Source organism: Citrus sinensis, chromosome 6 (assembly GCF_022201045.2).
Source record: "Citrus sinensis cultivar Valencia sweet orange chromosome 6, DVS_A1.0, whole genome shotgun sequence".
Classification (NCBI taxonomy): domain Eukaryota; kingdom Viridiplantae; phylum Streptophyta; class Magnoliopsida; order Sapindales; family Rutaceae; genus Citrus; species Citrus sinensis.
Window position 1 is genome coordinate 19,642,449 of NC_068561.1, and position 23,295 is coordinate 19,665,743.

General features: G+C 31.6%; 2 protein-coding genes across 3 annotated transcripts; one reads left to right on the plus strand and one right to left on the minus strand.

Moving 5' to 3' along the window:
- Positions 1–12,036: 12,036 nt before the first annotated feature.
- On the plus strand, positions 12,037–13,668 carry LOC102617549 (zinc finger protein 8). Its single transcript, XM_006492849.4, has one exon. It carries the CDS (start codon positions 12,403–12,405, stop codon positions 13,288–13,290), a length of 888 nt encoding a protein of 295 aa, XP_006492912.1. The 5' UTR covers positions 12,037–12,402; the 3' UTR covers positions 13,291–13,668.
- A 2,562-nt stretch (positions 13,669–16,230) lies between these two features.
- On the minus strand, positions 16,231–21,208 carry LOC102617162 (uncharacterized). Of its 2 annotated transcripts, XM_025093289.2 has the most exons (6): positions 21,030–21,208; positions 20,870–20,920; positions 20,254–20,364; positions 20,076–20,121; positions 18,121–18,304; positions 16,231–17,031 (listed from the first exon to the last, which is right to left on the minus strand). In XM_025093289.2, the coding sequence occupies exons 1-5, from the start codon at positions 21,153–21,155 to the stop codon at positions 18,162–18,164; spliced, it is 477 nt and encodes a 158-aa protein (XP_024949057.1). In that variant the 5' UTR covers positions 21,156–21,208; the 3' UTR covers positions 16,231–17,031; positions 18,121–18,161. The 2 variants fall into 2 exon arrangements, with proteins under 2 accessions (XP_024949057.1, XP_006492826.1); XM_006492763.4 differs by lacking the exon at positions 16,231–17,031 and having other exon boundaries at positions 17,995–18,304.
- Between the last annotated feature and the right edge of the window lie 2,087 nt (positions 21,209–23,295).

Here is a 23,295-nt window from a genome sequence, read left to right on the forward strand (position 1 = left end):
AATCAATATACATGGTCTCTCATGTCACCATCAACAAAAGAAAATCAAAGATGTGTGTGGTGTGGACCAATAATTCAGTCATTGAATTTAGTGGGGGAAACATTATTCATGTGATCGTCATTAACTTACAACTACCAAATTCTGATACCAATAAGACTAGACCCTTAATTTAAATTAATTTCGAACTCATCATATATATATAATAATAATAATAATAATAATTTGAATAAATCTCTTTTGCAAATTTTCTCTCTCTTTCATTATTAGATGTCATGGACACAAGCAAACTTATTTGTCCACATAAATTGTGTAACGAAGAAGCCGGAGTTAATTTGAAGAAATTAAAGCAACCTCAACTTTAATTTTCATTAGAGATGAGTTCAATTAGATATAATAGGCTCTTTAATAATGTATATATTCTTTATTAATTTGCTAAAGTTGTTTCATGTATTCTTGTAAAGCATATCAAAATATATCTATAATCAATTATTGAATACTTACTTCATCAACACAATAAAAATGCAGCATGTATATAATTATTTAGTAGTTAATTAAGCTTAGTCAAATTAACTATTAACTGCACATCCATTTCACTTCATTTTCTAATAAAAATCTAGCTAGGAACTACCGAACTAGTTATGTTCCCTATAGGCTGTAAGCGTTTCTTTCTACAATAAATTTGCCTCGTTACTTTGCACTGAGCCATTGAGAGGTAACTAGGAATAATTGAAGGGTTTTTGATCAAGAAATTAATGTGAATGTTACTAGGATGGTCCAAACAGTAGAACCATAACCGATTTGCTAGATACTAATTGATGTCATTAACTAATTATCCAACACTTGCATAAAAAAGAAGAGAAAGGGACCAAAGACGTCACATAATTTCACAATGCCCCACAAATTTTTAATGCAACATCTGAAAAGATGCCCGAATGTGGTCCATAAACCTTCAGTTCCAGACAACAATGATCAAACCCACCAAGCTTTTATGGAGTTCAAAGAGATATATACATCCTTACATTGACAGTTAAGGTCTTTACAAGTAGAAAAGCCAATAAATCCCATCATGCTAATGTTTATGTGCTGGCCCCATTGCATTTTATTGTGTGTCTTGAGGAATGGCTATCATCTAGACAAAGGTGATGATCATTCAGATTCGTTAGATTTACAATTTGACATGTCAGATTTTGTCATCTCATGACAGTTTTCTAGTGCATTTGTGTTTCTACTTTTAAAATGAGTCTACGTAAATTTAGGGTAAATAACGTCGAACAATTCTTATAAAAAAAAAAAAAAATTTCGAACAATTACACTAACATGGACTAAACTACGCATAAATGTATTTTATTGGTGGGGTTAAAATAATAAATAAAACTATATAAATTTAGGTAATCTGTGAGCATTCACAGTTAAAAAAAAATAGTGTAATTTTAATTGTTCGATTTTTGCAGCATTTGACTCATAATAAACATTAATAATTAATCTGATATGACATTTACATATAAATTGCAGCAATAATAATTGGGATTTCTGGCATTGCTTAAATTTTAAACTTACAACTTTTTATTTTTACTTTAGACTCATAACCTGAATGGTTGGAGTTATATAAAGGGTAATTATCATTTTCCCACTAAAGTTATTTTGAATTATCAAGTCATTACTATGATTTGCTGAAAAGTGTATTTTACCACTAAATGTTTACTCTTTTATCGTTTTACCATTATTCCGTTAAAAGTACATTAATATTTAACAGAAAATGAGTTAAAAATCAATTTTGCCCTTGGAGCATAAAATCATAATATGCTAAATTCAAGTATTAATCACAACTCAAAACAATTTAATTAGAGAAAAAAAATGTAATGGACAATAAGCCAGAACAAAAAAGAAATCAATAACCTGCGGTGGAAAGAGCAAACGGCAGTGGAGACGGCAAAGAGTCAATGATGGCACTACAGTGGATAGAGCAACGAGTGAGAGAAAGATAGATCGGAGATGGAGTGAGTGAAAGAGAGAGAGAGAGACCAAATTTTAAGGTTGCAAATTTCTTTTTTTTAAAAATTATTTATCTAATAATTTGTTTATTATTTATTTTACCATTGCAAACACAGTGTTTTGACTTCAAAGAGAAATGCCTTAAATACCCTTACGATATCAACAAACCATCAGTAACTTTTTAAATGATCTAATGAAATGGTGGTAAAACAATAAAAGAGCAAACATTTGGTGGTAAAATAAATTTTTTAACAAATCATGGTAATGATTTGATATGTCAAAATAACTTGGTGGGAAAATGATAATTTCCCTTAAATAAATCCAACATTTATCAACCAAAAAGCAAACAAATGGTGGGCTCTTATGCTCTCAAATCTCAGCTCCACTTGCAAATATGCACACATTTGGAAATTTGGTATCCACATTCTTCCTTTCTGTTCTCATCTGCTTAAAATATCTTTGTCCAAAACCCAACATTAAGTTAGGTTTTGTAAGTTGTAACTCAGAAAGTGAAGTCATGCACATGTGATGAAAGGGCCAACAAGAATGTCTGAACTCTGATCATAACCTTTCACCTCTAGCAACATCCCCATCTCTAAATTAATTTTGTTCAAATCTACTGCAGTCCAACTGCAGGATTCGCCGGAGTTCCAACCAATAGCCAATTGACACGTGTGCTAATGGCAAAGGACTTCAAAATTGTATCACACAACACAACCATGTCAACGTATGTTACAAATGACGCATGCATGATGTATAAATAACCTTTTGTTTAATCTATATTTTTCATTAGATAAGAGCTCTCTCCTTACCTTACGGTCAAAGTTTTTTTAATTTATTATTTTTAAATTTTATTACCAATCAATCGCCAACTTGTATTTGCTCAAATAAAAATTATAGTTCGGAAACAAATTTTGGTTATGTTTCATTATGGGCACGATAAAAAAAAATCTTAAAAGAAATTTTTAAAAAAATTTAAAAACTAAAAGCAATATTGATAAGATTCTTTTTATGATATTGTATATTTTTTATGGAATTAATAATGGGGTTTTTTAGACCATTGGATTTAAAATATTTATTTTAGTGAATAAATAAATATCAGTTAATTAATAAGCAATAAATAATTTTTAAAATTAAGTTGATGAATTTGAATTAAATTGAGAGAATTTATGAAAGAGATAGGTTGTAATCCATTATAACTCTATTGTTTTTCTTCTTTTAAATTTATAAATAATCTTTTTAACTAATTTGTCAACTAATTATAATATTTTTAAAGAATTTATATTTTTATTATACGAATATTTTACACCATTGAACAGCATCATCTATTGTTAAATGTATTACTGTAACACTATACACACACATGTACAAAGAACTTTGAAAGTCTCCACATCAATCTAATTTGGTCCACACATGAAGAGAGAGAGAGAGAGAGAGAGCAAAGTGGGAGGCTCAAAACATTAGTTCTGAGAGGCAATGTTGCTATCAAGCCACCTAATGTGAAGGGAAAGACAGATGATGAACAACTAGATAGCGACTCTTTTCTGCCTTCTCTTTGTGCCCAATTCCAAAACCAGACAATTATCATCAAACGATGCCGCTGCAAGAACACAGCAGTATATATGTAGATCAAGTTACAGAGAGACAGATTAGGAAGATGACGCAATGTTAAGATTACAAGCCAGACAAACCAAAAGCTTGTTTAAATAGTGTTGCTGATTGAGAATTAGGGTTTCTTAAGATGGTGACTTTCGTTGGACATGTGCAACATCACATGCCTTTTAAGTTTCAAAATGAGTGAAGGCATCCGAATCCGATACTATTAGATACCTAACATTTAATGACACTTGTTCAATTCTTAGAATGTCTGGATAGTGATTTCATGATCACTGTCCATCAGTGGCGAACCCAGCATCATTTTTTTTGGGTGAGCTATATTTTTTAAAAAAATTAAATTTACTTCTCAAAAAATTTATTTTATACAAATAAAATTAAACACATTACATAAGTAAAAATCTAACCATAAAATTATAAAAATACAATATAAGTAAGAAAAATATTATTAAATATTAGATTTGTTTTTTTTATAAATATTAATAAAGTAAATTTATAAATTATAATTAATTATTATTTTTTTCAAAAAGCTAACCCGGGTTGTAGCCTAGGTTAGCCCACCTTTAGCTTCACCTCTGTTGTCCATTCAAATTTTTGTGGGTTGCCATTGATTTTTATAATGGCCAATGAAAAAAAAATGCATTTTGTATATACTCGCTCATTCAATAAAATCAGTATTTTTTTTTCAACTTAAAAATTACCAACCATAGAAAAAGAAAATGAATGCATGGAAAAATAATGAATTGGTGAAGTGGGGTCAAGATATCTTTTAAACCCTAATGACCATGGTGGAAAATTAAAAAAAAAATTTACAACTAATTTTTGAAAGAAATGTGGTAAAAACATAATGTGTGTGTGTGGGGGGGGGGGGGGGGGGGGGGGGGTAATTGGCCGACCATTAACTGTGTTGCGTTATTGAATTAGACAATTACTCCACAAATTTAACAAAAAGTACGGCCAAAAGTGGACGTTATCATTGACTTGTAACTTGTGTTAATGTAAAAGTCGGAAAAGAATCAACAATTCAACAAGTTCTTATTACAGAGTCAAAATTCATCAGAATATGATGACATATTTGAGCAAATAGAAGAAGCTTTTAGTTATTATTATGAAGAAAAATGGTAGTTTATCTAAAGTCTATGAAACGTCGCGTTTAGGATGTTACCACATCATGGGGCAAAAGAAACAGCAAGTTGGGGTTCACATCAGATAAAATAGTGCTTAATTTATGATGGGCATATAAAGTGGTTCAGTTGCATTGAAGTAGTAATTGATAGCTAAAATGGTCCCCTTTCCAGCCCACAACCTCTGTGAATATGACTTTAATGGCAAATAAAGAGAGTTCACAATTGCAAGAATAATGAATGAAAGAGGTATAGCAATTGTTGTTTCTTTCTTATTTATCGTCTTCTTAGGGTTTATAAAATATATTAAAAAAAGGATATATGTATCAAATTATTAGGTACACACGTATGAAGATACTAGATAGATAATACTATAATTAAACGATGGTGTCTAGTCTTAAATTTAAAATTCAGTCTTTGTGAGTTTTAATAAGTGTCTTAGGGTTTATAAAAAAAAATAATTAAAAAGTAGTAAACATATATATCTACATATAAAATACAGATTTAAAATTAGACGCCATCATCTAGCGATGATTTGATATTATATTATAATTGGATAATATTATTTAAAACGTGTAGAGATCTGTACTAGGGCAAGAACCATGTTAGAAAAATAAAAGGAAAACTTAAATGGCATATTTGGGTGATGATGGTGGTGGGGAAGGGGGGCCACCGTATACTGAGATGGTGCAATCAATCAAAGAAGTACTTCCATTAAATCCAAAACTAAAAAATGCTCAAATGGGGCTCAGAGCAAGTCGTATAAGAAAAGCACTCAAATGAAAAAGCTAGCCCTAGAAATTATTAAATGAGAGAGAGGGAGAGAGAGAGTGACTTGTCTTGGGATGGCAAAGAAAAAGGAAGAAGAATTATGAACAATTGTGAGGCTGCTGGGGCCGAGAATAATTGCAAAACGAGTCAAGCATGCACGAATAAAGCAGTCTGAATTTGCAGAGCTTACTTCAAATAAAAATCATTAAAATTACCCATTTCAAATAATTCCCATGCAAATCTAACGGATACCATGAATTACATCACTTTCAAAATTTCTCTCTCGTTCCTTGTACCTTAAATTGGAAGAAAGAGTCATTTAACCTAACGGTAAAAGAAAAAAAAAAGTTACTGAAATGGTTTGTTGTTGGAGGAAGTGAAACGAAGAAAGAGTTGATCATAATATAAATGTATGTCATTCCCTTTTTGTACATACATGACAAATAATTATTTTACTTGCTTTTGATCAACAAGTTAATAGATGCTTTTATCTCTCACGTCTTTCACTTCTTTTCTTTTGTACTTTTTATTTATTGTTATTCTTCTTTTTTCTAGAATGATTAACTTGAAAAGCTTACCGATAATTTTTATGCTCTTTCCATATTTTCATGCTTCTCGAATTAAAAGTGAATAAGAGCATTAACTACGTAATATTTGAGAAGAAAATTAACACTAAAGTATGAATATTATCAAATTAATATAAAAGTGGAGGATATAAAATGTGAATTTTATCGATAGATCCTGCCGTCTATAAAAATCACATGTAATATTGAAGATCATTCTCAATGAATATAATTAACACCATTATTTCACATCTATACAACAAGAATCATAGTCATTGTGATGTGGATGTTAGTTTGTTTGTAAATTTATCGAGTTAAAAATAAGAGGTCCGAGGTTCAAATTTTCACAAGATTGAGGGGAGATTTTTTAGTTACCATTAAGGTAAATATAGAATAAATAAAAATAATCATATTCATTAGAGAAATTATTAGTTATCCACCCTTAAGTTGCACTTATGAAAAATACTACAATACTTTCAAGTTGTATCATTCATCCACTCTAAATTTACAATCAGTATCATTCATCCGCCAAATTGTTAGCTTCCATTAAAAAGTGATGATGTCCCAAGAATAATTTAGATATATAACATGCTAAATAAAAAATAAAGGAAAAATTATTGGTCATCTACCTAAAGTTAACCTTGTTATTAAAAATAGTACAAAAGTTTGAATTTGTTCAATTTTTCACTCTAAGTTTGTAATGTGTATCAATTGTCCGTCAAAACATTAACTGTTGATTATAATTAATGATGTCATAATGGTAATTTAGATATTTAACTTGCTAAAAACAAACAAGACAATAGTTTTAAATATTAAAAGAATAGTTTTTATAGCCAATATACAATTGAATGTAGTTAAAACTCTATTTTCCTTGATCTAAAAAAAAATCTAATTGGTCTTCTTAATTTATCTTCACAAATTTACAAAATCAAAATGAATCCACAAGTCAGCCTAAACCCTAATTCATAAACACCAATCAATTCAATCCTTAAATTCGATTTCATAATTAAAAAAGCTAAATTTATTTGATTATTTATGGTGCAAAGTCAAAAATGCTCTTGAATTCAAGGGTAAAATGACCGGTTTACTTAAATTATGATAAATATTCTAACAATGTTATTTTTTTGTTGAACGGTTGATATAAATTATGAACTTAGGATGGAAAATTCAATAAATTCAAATATTTCTAACATTTTGTGTAACATGATAAACTTAAAGTATGGCTGATAATTTCCATGTATTTTTATATTAAATTGATTGTCAAGGCAAAAATGGTCAATTTGCAACAATTTTGTTAATTTTCTAATGGCAACTAACGATTTGGTTGATGAATGATACTAGTTATACATTTAGGATAGATGAATAATACAACTTGAAAGTGTTGTAGTGTTTTTTATAACAAAATAATTTAAGGGTATATAGTTGATAATTTTCATGTTCAATATGATATATAAAAGTGATAATTATAATGGCCATTATGAATTATAAAATAGGCAAAAATTGTTAGAATAATAACCTTTTGGTGAAAATCATCACCTATCATTCAGGAAACATTTATGTTGTATCACTAAGAATCAATAAACGAATATGCAAAAGTGCACCTAAATCCATAATGCTTTAACTGCTCTTTGGAGTAGTATGATTTATCTTTCAGATCAACACGTTCTCCTAGAGAATCCTTTAAGTTTCTCTGTGCTCTCTCTAATGATGGGATGTCAGAAAGAATAAAACGATATGTGTGACTTGGAGACTATAACCATTTATACAGACAACTTTTCATGTTATCTTTTGGTATTTCTATTCCAGCCCATCATAGAAATAAAGATCACTCTTAAGTCTATTAAAGGCACCCTATTAGATATATTAAAGCGCATATTACCAAAAACTTTAATAGATCATTTTTAATTAGCCTTAACCTTAAATGACAGTCTGCAACACATAATTATTCACATACAAGCCTAGCATTGGATTAAAGATCCAACAAAAATCTCCAAAAAGAAAAATTATCCGGTTACTTTTATATCTTTATGTTGTTGTACATGTAGAATTTTTAAACCACATTAAATAATAAGAGTGATAATTAATTTCTCTATATTGTTGTATAAATTTATTCACTATACTGCAGCTATAGTGACGAGTTGAACATAAATTTATTCACTATACTGTAGCTATAGCCCTCTAGCTCAAATTGAACATATACTGTAGCTATAGTGACGAATCAGCATCTCAAACATGGTACTTCTGCACTAAATAAGGGCTGTCCTAATATACTGTATATATATAATCTTATAATCTATATTCTTTGATGTTGATGAAGAAAGAAATAAAAGCAATGGATAAAAGAAAAAGGAGAGAGTGTAAGTTGTACTTTTGTTAGCTAGCTATCCATAGAATTAAGAGAAAGAAATGGAGGATGATTGCAATTGTATCTTCTCCATTTGTACAACAATCCGGCTAATAATGGGTATTAGCATTTTTACTTTCTTCAGGACCACGTTGCTGCAGAATCCCTGCAACAGATATAAAACAGCCAACAACTATAAAGAACCAACACCAACTACTGGTACCTGGTCCCCGAGAGAGAGAAATCAAAGCCACGATCATTTCCTTCGGAAATTAAAGGAGAGAAAATTACCATTTTTCTTTTTAACTAACGTGGGTTGTTGGCTGATTGATGGACACAAGTACATGTCATAAACTATTAGAGTTTGAGAGGAAGAAGTCGGATGTTTACAGAAAAAAGAGTGTTATGCTCCTTCGCTTTCAAAAATAAAAAATAAAAAATAAAAATAATAATTTTAATAATTGATAATATGAAATCGTGAAAGGTGCTTCTTTTTGGATTTATTCTCATATAACAAAACAATAAAATATGCATGCATACATCTGGCTGATGATCATGAGATGATTGTGATGATAATAATTGTTGATCATTTATGCTTACTTTATCTACATTACTTTTGTTACTTATATATCAAACCTATCTATATACAACGTCTTGTCTTGTCTTGCTTGTTCAATTAGCTAGTTATTCGTTGTTTACATGTCAAATTTACTTTTGAGCAGAAGTAAATTTTATGATGGTCAAAGTAAACTAGCAATATATAAAATGTAAATATATAATGAAAATTTCAATTGGCACTTGTCTTTTATTACTCATGTCGCACAATGCACCCATACTTGAAAATTTTCTTTTGGCCAATTAAACAGCTTTTTTCTAATATGGTATTGTAAATTTTAACTTAATTATATAGTATTGTCTCTTGTGAACTCTTTTCCCATTTCACGTTAAAACTGGAATTTGTTGATCTATCATTTTTCTTAGTAAAGAATCTTGATTGAATGGGAAAAAAATTGGGAAAAAAAGAATATTTGATCGTGATGAGATTTAATTAGTCTTGACTAAATGGTTTGTAAGCAGATACCTTTGTTTGGCCATCAAGTCCAAATCTTAGTAAAGAAAGGGATTAAAAAATTGATTTAAATTTTGTTCACCTCTCACCTTATAAATAAATAAAAAATAATTAAAAAAATCATACTACAGTGAAAATCTAAAATAAATAAAAAATTATGTCATTATGTTGCATAGAAACCCATACACGTACATATGTTGGGTAGGAGTCATATAATAAAATCATGAAAAATGTAGACGTGGGGGAGTTTCAATTTCCACACCTAAACTAAGCCACATTATTTATTATTGATGTAAATGTTTTGCCGTTCAATGTCTTTCCTATGAGCTGTGACCTCATTGAATTGATAACGGGCTCTTCTACTTACATCATAATAAGTACTAGAGAGAACCTGTGTTGTGTCATAATAAAGGAGAAAATTGCCCGCATTAATATTTGAAAACAGTGTGAGAATAACGTTATTTATTTGTCGATAGCTCACAAATTTACATAATTTGCTAGAATTATCTAATAATACTTACAGCATTTCATGACCTCATAATTAGCACATCTTTATTGTTTGATATTAATTTTAATATATTGCCCTAAGATTGAATGGTTTTCAAGTAATTTTATTTGGTTGGTCACCCAAGTTCAAATTTTTTAAAAAATAAAGAATTAAAAAATAAATTTAAGTTTTGTCCATCCTTTTTTTTAATATATATACACACACACTTACTTTTTTCATCCTTATTATCTCACAATAAAAAAAAAAAGCCTAACATGAAATGAAAAGAATTTAGTCTTCGACTCTCAAGAAGAAATATTCTTGGACTTATAACTTAAGAAATAAGGAAATTATCAACCACGTACTCTTAAATGACACACGTATCAAACGTGTGTGAACACTTTTCAAGTGTATCACTCGTATACCCTAAGTTGACAAAACACTTCTGCCGTCTACCAATCCGTTAACTTCCGTTTGCAAGCGCTGACATCATAAGGGTAATTTAGTCTTTTAAGATTTATGAAACTTTGATTTAAAAAAACGACATGCCATCCCATTTACCTAGTAAAAAATGACATGTCATATGATATATATTGATAAAAATGAAATGTCATCTCATTTATCGGATAATTGTTAAAAAAAACTACTTTACAACCGAATCTACTCCTCTAAAATTTAACATAAATTTTTGAAGATCTACTCCTCCAATCTCCAACTGGAAATTTTTATGGTATAATATTTATAATTGTAAATAATATGTTGTTAATAATTTTTTATGGTATAATATAGATATTTTTTATGGATAATTATTAATAATATGTACCATTAATAATTCATTTTTTAATAAAAAAAATTTATTGTTAATAACAAAATAAAAAAATTGTGTATTGAAAATTTACATTAATTTTTGGAGTAAATTTATATTTTTACCTCATTTTGAGTGTCAAGGGCAAAATAGTCAATTTACCACAATTCTGTTAACTTTCTAATGGAAGTTAACAGATTGGTGGACGGCAGAAGCATTTTGTCAACTTAGGATATACGAGTGATACATTTAAAAAATGTTCACACACGTTTGATGCATGTGTCATTTAAGGGTATATGGCTAATAATTTCCCTAAGAAATAAAACAAGTAATTAATGATTTCGTTAGGTTGTTACCGCGTACTTGGTGTGTGCAACAGAAATTATTCACTGCACATCTTGGGGCCAGTATTCTTCATTACTCAACTCAGTAGGAATCTTTCTTCACGGTCTTTAAACTGCAAGCATAACCTATTATCTTTAACCTTTTAACTTGATTATTGACCAGTAAAACTGAAAATTAAGAAAAAAAATCCTCCATTTCTTTTAATCATATCTAATGTTTTCAAATGGAAAAAAAAAATGTTAACGATACGAGTAACGGTATGATCATTTGGTTAATTAATGTCAATAAATGTTGTTTTTGTTATTATCATACAATTAAAAGTACAATTAATTTTTCGAATGATACATGATAATGTCTAGATGGGTGCTTTAATTAATTAGTTCTTTTAATGATTGTTTTAATTGTTATTGCAACGACATAAACCATTCCTCTCCATATCAATTCTGCGCGAAATTGAAATTTTATGAACATAAATAAAAAATTTTATTAGTTGAACCAAGTCACACTCAATACAAATAACTACGCTCACTTGATTCTCATAATATCTTGATTTTTGAAGGATTATCAGAATATTTATTCAATAAAATTTTGTCATATTCCATTTATTTAAAACCAGTCAATCATCAAAATAGATTAACGTACTAATCAATCATAAGTTGTACATAAACATGATTTTTCTAATTCTTAGCATGGTGAGACAGTCTTAAATATTTCGTTCATTCTATAATTTCATTATCAAATTCTTGTCACATGTACCTCTTAACAAAGTATCTAAAAATAAGAAAGAATACGCATGTTACAATTAATCCAATATCCACCAAAATAGCACCCAAAATTTTGTGATAGCAAAATTGAGGGGAAAAAAAAAAGTAAAATAGAAAGATATATATTTATATAATTTTTTAATTTATTTTTTTGAAAAAGGAAGCTGCATAGATGGTAGGGTAGTTTCAGAAGCCAAAACAATTCAACTGGCATAAGCCAAACTCAATCTGAGCAGAACTTGTGGCTTTGTCAGCTCTCACTCTCAGATAATATAATGGGTCATCAGCAGGCTCTATGGGTCATCCCCCCCATGAATAATCAGACCTCTTCCTCTTCCTCTTCCTCTTCCTCTGCATCCCTTCTCTCTAATTTGTAGGCCCCACTATCCATTCCCCCACCAATTTCAATTCCTCCTCTCCCTTTCTCTCCTTAATTCAATCTTCGCACACAGTTCTTCGTCGGTTCACACCTTAACCTAGCAATCTAGCTAAGCCCAAACCCTAGCCAGCGGCCAGTGCCAGCCATGGACAAGAGTACTAGTTCTCCTACCGAGAAAGAGATTCATGACTTCATGAACGTTGAATCTTTCTCTCAACTCCCCTTTATCCGCCCTCATGGCACCCCCGTTAAAGAAAAGTCGGCCATTCGGCTTTTCGGCATCGAATTCGGCGGCACGGGCGCCACTGCCGGCGAAGAGTGCTCTGCTGAGTCATCAGCTGAGACGACCAATGTTGTTAGTGAAGAAAGTAGTGCTGCAATCAAAGAAAATGAAACCAATAATAATGTCGATACTAACCGAAGATTTGAGTGTCATTATTGCTGCAGAAACTTCCCAACTTCACAAGCCCTCGGTGGCCATCAAAACGCACACAAAAGAGAGCGCCAACACGCAAAGCGCGCCCATCTTCAGTCAGCAGCTATGGTCCATAACTCCCTCGCTGATGCTCATCATCATTTCTACGGCCTTGTGAAGTACACCAGGCTCGGCTCCGCGGCTGCTCCGGCTCCGGCTTCGGCTCCAAATATCACTTACCCTTCGTGGACTGCTAGTACTAGTAGTGCTGCTAGTGCTAGTACTAGGTTTTATGGAAGCCAATATCACAGCTCTTACTCTCCTCATCATCATCAACCGGCTGCTCCTCCCATCAATGGTAGCCCTTTAGGGTTATGGCGAATCCCCACCGTTCAAACTCATAACGCTAGTTTTAATCGTGACCGGTCGATGATGCAGCATCCTTTGCCATTGTTTGCATCTGATCAAGAATTGATGAAACCTTCCCATCTCCAGCAAATTGTTGTTAGTGGTGGTGGGGGTGGTGGCTCTAGCAGCTCTTCACAAAGCAGCAGGTTTGTTTATCATGAATCAAAACCAACCACGCAAGACCATGTGAGCTTGGATCTACACCTATAGTAATATTACTTTTAAAATTTTTATTATTATTATTATTATTATTATATCAAATTTAATGAATGAGAATCTGAGGAAAATGAGAGGCCGCCGTTTTCATTGATATTTAATATAAATGTATCGAATTTCAGTATGTTTTATATGTACTTGTTATCATGCTAGTGTTTCAATTTGGAAGCAGATTTTGTGTTTCCAGAAAGCAAAAAATCTGTTTTCCTTTTAAGACCCATGAGTTGTACACAGAAGCTAAGATAGATCATACGGTTCAGTGCAAAATCTATGATCTGCTTCAGAGTTAATTTTTAGTTCACACGTGCGAGGAATGTAATATAGAGAACTGGATGTGTTAGAAACTTGGAATGAGCATCTGTAGGTTACACATGTGTGCATACACCTATTACATTGTATTGACAGGTGGGTTGATGAAAGAGGTGAGTTTAGTTTTTGATTCAGTACTGCAACACAGAGAAAATTTGAAAATGATGATGATGATCGGGGTGATAAGGTTTTAAAACTTTTAACGTCGTTTCTTTTTTAATTTCTTTGCATAATTTGCAGAAAGAAAATGATATTTCCATGGCATTTTCTGGTAACATATTCATATAATAAGCTCATTAAACTCTAATGTATATTCTCTCTTTTTCCCAATTCTCAGTTCCGACCAATATTTTTGAGAAATAAAAAGAAAAAAAAATGTGATTTTTTTTAATTTTTATTTATAGTGTAATAAAACTTTTAAAAAATCGGCAATTTTACCCACTATATAGTGAGCATCTAAACACGTCCATGACACAATTCTGTAACTGTTTTGTAATAATAATATTTAAAATTAGTTAATCAATAACAGTACATGATAGTATCACTCATCATAATGTCATTCAAACTTTAAATAACTTTGATATGAGCTTAAAAGATTGAGCTGGAAACAAAGGTGGCAATTTTAATTGAGACCTGCAGCTGAGGAAACAAGGTTGGCAATTTTATGGCCACAACACGAGAACCGTACAATCTTTGATCTTATGTGTCTTAATTGTGGGTCCTTTGGTTGATAAGAAAATACATTTCACTTTTTTTTAAAATTAATAAATGCTTATATGCAGGCACATTATTACTTTTCACCTTTGTGAAACATGATAATTTATATTCAATTTGTTCAGTCATGAGTCACAAGAAGGGAACAGAACCAAAACTTTCATTTGCTCTATGAGCAGAGATTTGAAGGGACACAAGAAACATGGTACAGCTATATATATATATATATATAGACTGATACCATCCTTTATTTTCTTTATCCCTTAGCTCTTATGTGATTGCTACAAAGTGAAAGACAATAGAAAGAGAATTTAAGTGAATAATTAATTAATTAACTAGTAGTGGAAATTTTTTCTTTATTTTTTTTTTAATTTAAAGAATAATATAAATTTGAGTGATAGTACAGATGATACCATGCATATGTCTTGTTCTCTAATGTATCAGTTGCTGTGACAGCAAAAGAGGTCAGAGTTATTTCTCATAAGATGATAGTGCATGGACATCATTCAATGAATTATTAACAAAACACCAGAGCAGAAAGCGCTGAATTACAAGATTTGTAAAATTGTGCTCTTCAGCTTCTTGTTGGGATTTGTGTTTTGTCTCACCAGTCATCCCCATTGCAATAAGTTGCTTGCTTGATTAATTGAAGAAGAAAATGTTGAAATTGGCTTGTTCTGCTGCACACTCAGAGCTAGGGTAAATTTATATATATGAAAAAGAAAGAAAAAGGGCTTATTATTATTATTATTTTTTCTTCTTTTTAAACGCTTCTGGGTCTCTTTTAGAGTGCTTCTAAAGGACACTACAGTTCTACGATCAAGGGAAAAATAATTGGCATCTGCTACGTCGCAGTACCTAAAACACTTTCTAGTAATGCACATGTGCATGCAGTACTCACTCATGGTTAGAAAATGCCCGAAGCCAACTTATTATGGCATTAATTCCAATGCTTGCATAAAAAAGTACTCTTAAAAGTAAACTGAGGTTAGGTACTGTATGCATTGTACTCTCTAAACACTTTCCAGCTGAATTTTTTAGGCTCTGCGATAAATGATTATAATATGAATTTACAGCTTCAAATTAACTCAAGCATAAAAAGTAAAATAATCCCTGTTTTACAATGAAAAACGAGGACTACGGACTTTTAATCATTCTTTTAAAAAGTCATTTAAATATTATATAAAATATAAAACAACTCCGCTGAGCGAGATATTTGATCTCATCATAACTAAACTCTTGCACCATAAAGATGATCTTCTATTTAGTCAAACGGCCAATCTCCTCAATAGCTAGCTTGATGGCAGGAAAAGCTATCAGTGCAATTAAATTTAAATGATAAATTTTTTTTGAGTTATACAAGAGAGAGATTTTGGGTTCGAACCTCATTTATATGGGTCAAAAGAAAATTTAATTTCGTTCATCAACGACTCTTTATTTCTTTATTAAAAAAATCTTGATCTGAAAACTTGTTGCCATTGCTTGTACAGTGTTGATATGCCAACGGAAGAACAAAATCAGCAAAATGACAATGTAGATTTGGGGAGCTGACTTGCGATGAAGATTTCTTCAGTACAAAATTATAGATTAGGTATCAATTCAATAAGTTGAAGTAACTCCTCTTGCAATTGATTACCAGTTTTTAATTAACTGCGCAAAGTCAAAGCTGAATGTAATCTTCAAAACCCGATTAATTATTTTGTTAATTAATTCAAGTCCTGTGCAAAAACCTTTTAAGGCTGGACGAATATTGAACTTTATTGCAAGCAGCATCAACTATCCATCAAGCAAAGAACCAAAAACAGAAAGAAATATAAATATCAGTTTAGCTTTATAAAGAAAATCAACCACCGTATGGTAAATGCGATCCAGCGGATCTTTAAATATGCAAAGTTTCAGTCACATCAGAGATGAGAAATGAACATAAAAATAAATTGCCATTTAACTATTTGTGTTCTCAGATTCAGCATAAGTTTAGGTGGAATAGTGGTTCTCACATACTACATTAAGAAACAACTTTCCATGAATTTTTACCTAATTATGTCTCATATACAAGACACAGTAACGAAATGTTTACTTTTATTTAATTTCTGGGTCAATAATTTGCAGAAAGTAAAAGAGAGCGAGAGAGAGAGAGAGAGAGAGAGTGAGCCCACCACCGAACAGAGTACATTTACTCAAGGGAAAAAGAACATAATTTTTACTGTAAAGTAATTTGCAACCCCTGAAAGGTATTAATTTCATTTTATGTGGTTGCAAAGCACCAAAAGGGAAATAACAAGAATAAAGCATTTATGAGGATTTGGGACGAAAATTGACCCGTGCATGAAGACATTTGTATGTACCAATCCAGTGACTCAATCATGCACAAAATTTCTCAGTAAATTTAACTGTTGAAGAAAGAGACACTTCTAACCTCAAAATGTTATTGTTATGACAAAAAGGCTTATAAAACAAATGCAAATTCTCCAGTGCATGTAAATTAAACTCAACCTTTGATCTCGTTTTTGGACTCCAAAAGGTCTTTTGTACCATTCTAAAAGATTTTATCAAATAAAAGTCCTATAGCAAATCAAATCAAATGACTGCGAAGCCACATTCTTATCATTGTCGTTTGCAGAAGATTTTATCAGTTGAACTAAGTAATCCGGTACCTTCACGTTGAAAATAATGCAGCTGAGTGTTAACATCAACCCCAGCTATCAAATGACCCTACAAGTAAATGCAGAAGAGAAGGCATGTGATGAGGAAGATGATAAAAGAAGGCAACAATAAAGACATATGAAGAGTAGACGCACATTATCACTAGGACCACTTTTTTAACTCCTTACTTTTTTGAATTTTTTGACACAATGAGTAAGAGAACAGTGGGATTTAAGAAACATCGGCCCACAACTCTATAAAGTTGCAAAACGAGGTTCACAGTATATGCTGTAGCCATACCCAAAGCCGAAGCCGAAGCCTTGTAGCAGGTAGTTGCAAGCAGTAACCAACCTCTCAGATTAACATTCAGCACAACAGTTCCTTTTAATGCATGCCTGTCAAATTTATTATGTATACACGTTGGCATACAGGGGCCCCAATATGGCTGCGTCTCTTGCGTTTAAATTGAATTATTTTCAATTTTCCAATTTCGTGGTTACCCAAGAGGTCTAAGTTTTGATAGAATGGTTTGTTAGGTCCCTGCCTAGTCCATCAGCTTGGACCAATAATCCTAGACGTTAGAATTTCAGACAAAAGACTACAACAATGGCTTTCCCCCTAGCTCTATGTACTTGACTTTTGACTCATGTTTTAGGTTTTGGTGGGCCAAAAAACACTCTTATAGGGATAGGTCTACAATTAACAATTAGTAAACATGATGTACGCACATTTTAAAATGTAGATTTAACCAACAGCCATATATTCAGGCAAATCTATACTTTAAACGTGCAGACATTTGCACTGGAGCACGTTGGCTATAACACAAGCACCATAAAGTAATGCAGGATACCAATTGGTCATCTAACCTGATCAGCAATCAACATAGCCGCCAACTAAGATGTCAGACAATGAAGATTGTGTGCTATATCTCAATTTCACAAAAACAGATATTGGTTGATCAACTGAGAAGGCAATCATCAATCTTTACTTAATCACTAAACTAACAGATATTGGTTGAATCAGAACCATAAATCATCTAATCACATGACAATATATATTCATGTTTTCTAATTCAAAGATATGCATAAACAAAAATATGTAATTTAACTGGATAAAGAACAACCATAAACAGATTATTACATATATAACATTGCTTACAGGAATGAGAAAAACACTCTAGCCTGTGCACCCAAAGAAACTCATCTCAGCTTTTCTTGCCAAGTTCCGGAATTGTGGCCCTCTTCAATTTTTCGAGTTAACAATGAAATCCCATAATGTGAGGCACTGGAGGCAGCATAATATGAAGTCACAGAGAGTTGGGTAAACTTTGGAAGTGCATAACCTGCAGATTCACATTTGACAAAGCAATTTAAACTTTGCACAAGTCAAGCCTCTGAAGCTTCTCAAAATAAAAATATAACAGCACTCCACTCAATGGCTTGTTAACAGAACTGATGAAGCTAATGATATCAAAAAAAAGGAGAATGACTTGTATTATAAATGAAGTTTCAAAACCATATGCTGTATTTGTGGTCGTGCAAGGAAAATTGGTCAAAAAATAGAAAGAAATGCATGTGCTCTGTCATTCTGGAATCATCCAGAATAATTAAGAATAAAGGAAATATCTGTCTTACCTGTAACTTGGTCATCGATTCCTCAAATCGTAATGGTATAGAATAAATTTTTACACAGAGATCTACAAATCTACCTACACAGTTTTATAGGGCAAGAAATTTATAGCAATGGTCAAAACCAGTGATTACTTGTTGAACCTGAAATGATTTAAATTATAGTTTTTGGCTATCCATTCTCTTTTCTTTGGCCCAGAAGGAATTATTTCAAAATTTAAAGAATCCCAAGAAATTCCTTAAAAGAAAGAATTAGGCGAAATAATAACAATATTAAGCATTAAATTCTTCAAAAGCCCACATAGACCCTCAATATAGAATCTCCATCCATCATCAATTATAAAACAAGCAGGCAGCATTTTCTGAACAAACAGTGATCTATTGCAACTGAGTAGATAGAAATGCTTCACAACAAAATCACCAAAATGCCAAAACAAGTTTAAGCAATGACCCTTCACAATCCTTAAATACCAAGTGTCATGGGCTGAATGTTGTGGAGAACTTTAAAGAACATAAGGATATTTGCAGTCAACCCAAAAGGGTAGTCAATTTAGATGATTCGACATAACACCTAATAAGCTTATGACCTACCCTATTTCTTCCAATGTTGAGTCTTGGTATTCTCCCTCCAAACGACATGACAACCTTGTCAACTCCGTCCCATCCCCTGGTGGCTCTCGTCCTGCCTGCCACTCTTCTTTCAGGCGGACTTCGAATGGAAATCTGGAACCCACACAGAGGATAACAAACTATGCCTACTCTTATGTTGCTTGTCAAGTACTGAGAGCTTGCCAGTAACTCAGAATTTTAGATCACCAGGTGGTCCAGGTCCAGGTGATGGTCCATAAAAGTTCATCATATTTCTATACAATGTAAGATCACAATACAAGGTAACAACTCAGAACAGACACCACATGTGTTAAGAATGTATTAATTCAGATACCCTACAAATTCCATTACTATTTCTGACAGCTAAAACCACTAGAATCCTTGCAAAGCAAAACATTGAACTATGACATTCCCACATATTTTCATAGCTTTCATTATCAGGCGGACTATGCAGAACAAAAGGAAGCATATTTTCAACATTAAATAAATTAATCACATTTTTTAAGTATTAAACACTGATGGAATATAAGAATTACTTAAAGAATACCATACTTTTACTTTAATTTTCTAGAAAGTAAAGAATGCCATTTATTTGAGTAGGAGAGACACTTATAGTTACTTAGCACGGTTTTAGTTGCTTATATGCAGTAGATCATATTTTTATTTTGGTCACGTTTCTGTCTTTCCTGATCCCCATATTTCTCTTCGACTTCTTGTTACACATCAAATGGTGATAGAGCTTCCTTATCATAAATCAATCCCATTCCAGCCAAAATAAGAAGTTAAAGAACAATTTCTACTAGCTATGCAAAGAACTATATTATACTACTATGCCCCTGAGAAAAATAAAAATAAGAATGAAGGCACCATTCATACCTCCAAATGCTGCACTAGCACCTGAAAACATTAGAAGTAGAGGAATCTGCCAAGAAAAAAGACAGTTGGAGAAAGTTAGCCAAAGAAGATGCAACTAGAAGCCAAGATATACGAGGGAAAGAACTCTGTTCCGAAAGCACTCCAAATTGAAATTGGGAAGTAACAGGGACTTACTTACCCCAGTTACAAAAGGAAGCCACTTTGGTCCCTTAAGATGATTCTGAAGAAATGGGATCCCTGTATTGAAACCATAAACTGCACCAAGCATAGCACCAAAGCCAGAGCCAGCCTATAAAGAAAGGGGAAAAAAAAACAACAACTAGAATTATACATCACGGACCAAAGGAACAATTGACCACAAGCTGAGACACTGTTAAATTGATTTGATGCAGTCAAATTAAAGCGATCCAGGAGTTTCCAACAACAATTGTGAAAGTGGATTAGTAACAGCTACAATCACCCAAACTACTACTACTACTAATAATAATAATAATATTCAGACATCAAAATTCCAACAATCCAAACAGCAAGAAATTAAACTTCTGTTTTATCTTCAGAAGCAAAATTCGACTAGAACAACATTAAACAATTACCAAATATGAAATTTTACTACAAAACGCATGCAATAAAACTTCTGTAAAACCAAGAATCAAATGCTATACAATAAATTAAGTTAAATTAAAATCAAATATCTCAACTAAATTGCTAATGCAAATACCAAATAAAGCAACAGAAAATACAGAGAAAAAAATATATTAATGCAATCAATAAAAACATTAAGAGAAGGAACTGACCACAGCAGTGGCGTCGTGTAAAACAGAAGTGATAGTCCATTCACCTTTCTCCTAAAATCAACCAAAAAAATAAAATCAAATAAAATTAAAAGAACAAACCTCAGTGGGTTGCTAAAATCATATTGTATAAAAAAAAAGTAAAGAGTGAGAGAGAGGTTACAGAATTGGGGTCTAAAAGAGAGAGGCAGCGAGGGCAGCGAGGGCAACCAAGCCCAGGATTCATCGTTGGATCGTGATGCAAATTCCCGCTTCTTAATTTCTCTTCGTACACCTCTCTCGTCCCCATCTTTTTCTGTGTCTCTGTTTTTTTCTCGACAAGCGGGGGGAGTTTCTCACGACGGCGTATTAATTTTAATCCGAAAGGGCGAATGGGCCAAGGGCACATAAATAACATTTAGATCCCTGATACTTATGATCTTTATTATTTTTAATATAAAACTAAAAACTCTCTCTTTTTCATCCATATATGACCAGAGTTCTCCTCACGACTCACAAATAAAGTCTCAAAAGTGGCTTCGGTCTGCATACCTTTGGGCCTCTCGGATTGGAGACTTGGGTCATGCGCTCGATTTCAAGGCAGTGACAATTATGAAGTGGGTGCACGAAACTAAGCAAAGGCACAACAGTTCAAAAGGGAGAATTGTGTGGGATGTACTCTATTTCCTTCAAAATACCCAATATATACCTAAAATTATAATACTCTTAAATTTTACATAAATATACTCTAAAAAACTAGAGAAAGTACAAAAATAACCACAATTAAATCCTCATAAAACTAAACCTAACTCCTCGAAGTCGGGTAAATAGTCGAGAATACTCGACTTCAACCAAACCATACACAATTAGTAATTCAGCATAAATTCTCAACTTTTTCATGTTAATCAGGTAATAGTCGAGAATACTTGACTTCAATTGAAATAAAAAACTATCTGAAAAATTCTCGATTTTTTTAAGTAAGTCGAGTAAAGAGTCGAGAATATCCGACTTTAATTTAACCTTACCCAATATTCATTCGGTAAAAATTCTTGACTTTTCATTGAAGTTCGGTAATTGGCTGAGAATACTAGACTTAAATTGAAATGAAAATTTTTCTTTTAATTAAGTCAGGTAAAAAGTCGAGTATACTCAACTTTGGTTGTGTTATTATATAGAAGTCATAAGAGAGAAAGTAAACGTAAATAGATTATTTTTTAAAGTTATTTTTGACTTTTTACACTTTTATGAGGTATATGTATGTAATGGGGTATAGATTTGGCATTTAAGGACAAATGAGGTATATTTAAATAAAAAACCCAGTTCAAAATATACCATCATTTGTCACAATTCGTCAGACACAATGTTCCCTTATATCGCTTTGCAACGAGACGTTATATTTGAAGCTGAATTCCACGAGATTTTAATCAAAGTTAGAGATTATTTATTCTTTAATGATTAAATAGGAGGAAAATAAATTATTTGAATTATTCTTTTTTTTCTTATGTTTGTTAGTTTTCTCCAACACTAAAAATAAGCTATTTGTATATTTGGGTAAAACTAACAAAAAAAAGAGAAAAAAGTACCTTAATTTGAAAATCACACTTAAGTATCGTGTATGTTATGTCGAGTACATATATACTTTGGACTTTATGTAGAAAAATGGTCTTTTGGCCTCTCATTACACTCATCCTAAATTTGATCCAATAAATAAAAATCGCCATGTTACATGTAATGCATTTTACTTAAAATATTTATTTTTTTATAATATATGATATATGTGGATAGAAAAATCATTTATAAAACTAAAAATTTGAAATTTGAAAAGTTGTTCGCTAAGCCAAAATAAAATCAAAGGTAGCTCGTTTGTCCAAAAATACTTTTTTTTAATAAACTTGCACTTTGCAAAAATTGGAAAAATTAAAAAAAGCACTGTTAGCTTTGCTTTTTTATTTTTCTTCTTTAAAAAAAAACAACCATTATAAAATTTCACTTTAAACATGATAAGTTATCTATTTTTCAATGCCAATACACCCAATATTTGAATTTTTAATTTTTACTTAGGTATTAAATGACACATCATTTTATTTTGAGGATACACAAGGCACATTTGTTTGATCATCGTGCAGATGACAGGACATTTAACTAGGGATGGTAAAATGCAGGCTTGGCCAATCCCCACTATAGAAGAAGAATAAGAGCTAGGCCCATTACGGGTCTGGGGCCGAGCTTGGGCCTTCTCTATTTAAAAAAAAATATTATAAACTTAAAATTAGTTAATAAAAAAATTGTTATGATTAACAATAAATTAAAAAAATGAAGCAAATAAAAATTTAGAGATTTGATTTTTTTTTAATATTGAAATCTCTTATTCAAGTAACCTCTTAATTAACACTTAAAAAATAGTTTAATATTATAATTTTAAGTTTTTTGAATCATCATTGATTTATAAA

Bases quoted from the DNA above. Each gene is read 5' to 3' on its own strand.
- LOC102617162 (XM_025093289.2), bottom strand. From the start codon at position 21,155: ATGGGGACGAGAGAGGTGTACGAAGAGAAATTAAGAAGCGGGAATTTG. The intron at 20,921-21,029 runs GTAACCTCTCTC...GGTTGATTTTAG, and splicing joins CTCTTTTAGACCCCAATTCT to GAGAAAGGTGAATGGACTAT. The intron at 20,365-20,869 runs GTCAGTTCCTTC...CTTTCTTTATAG, and splicing joins TACACGACGCCACTGCTGTG to GCTGGCTCTGGCTTTGGTGC.
- LOC102617549 (XM_006492849.4), top strand. From the start codon at position 12,403: ATGGACAAGAGTACTAGTTCTCCTACCGAGAAAGAGATTCATGACTTC.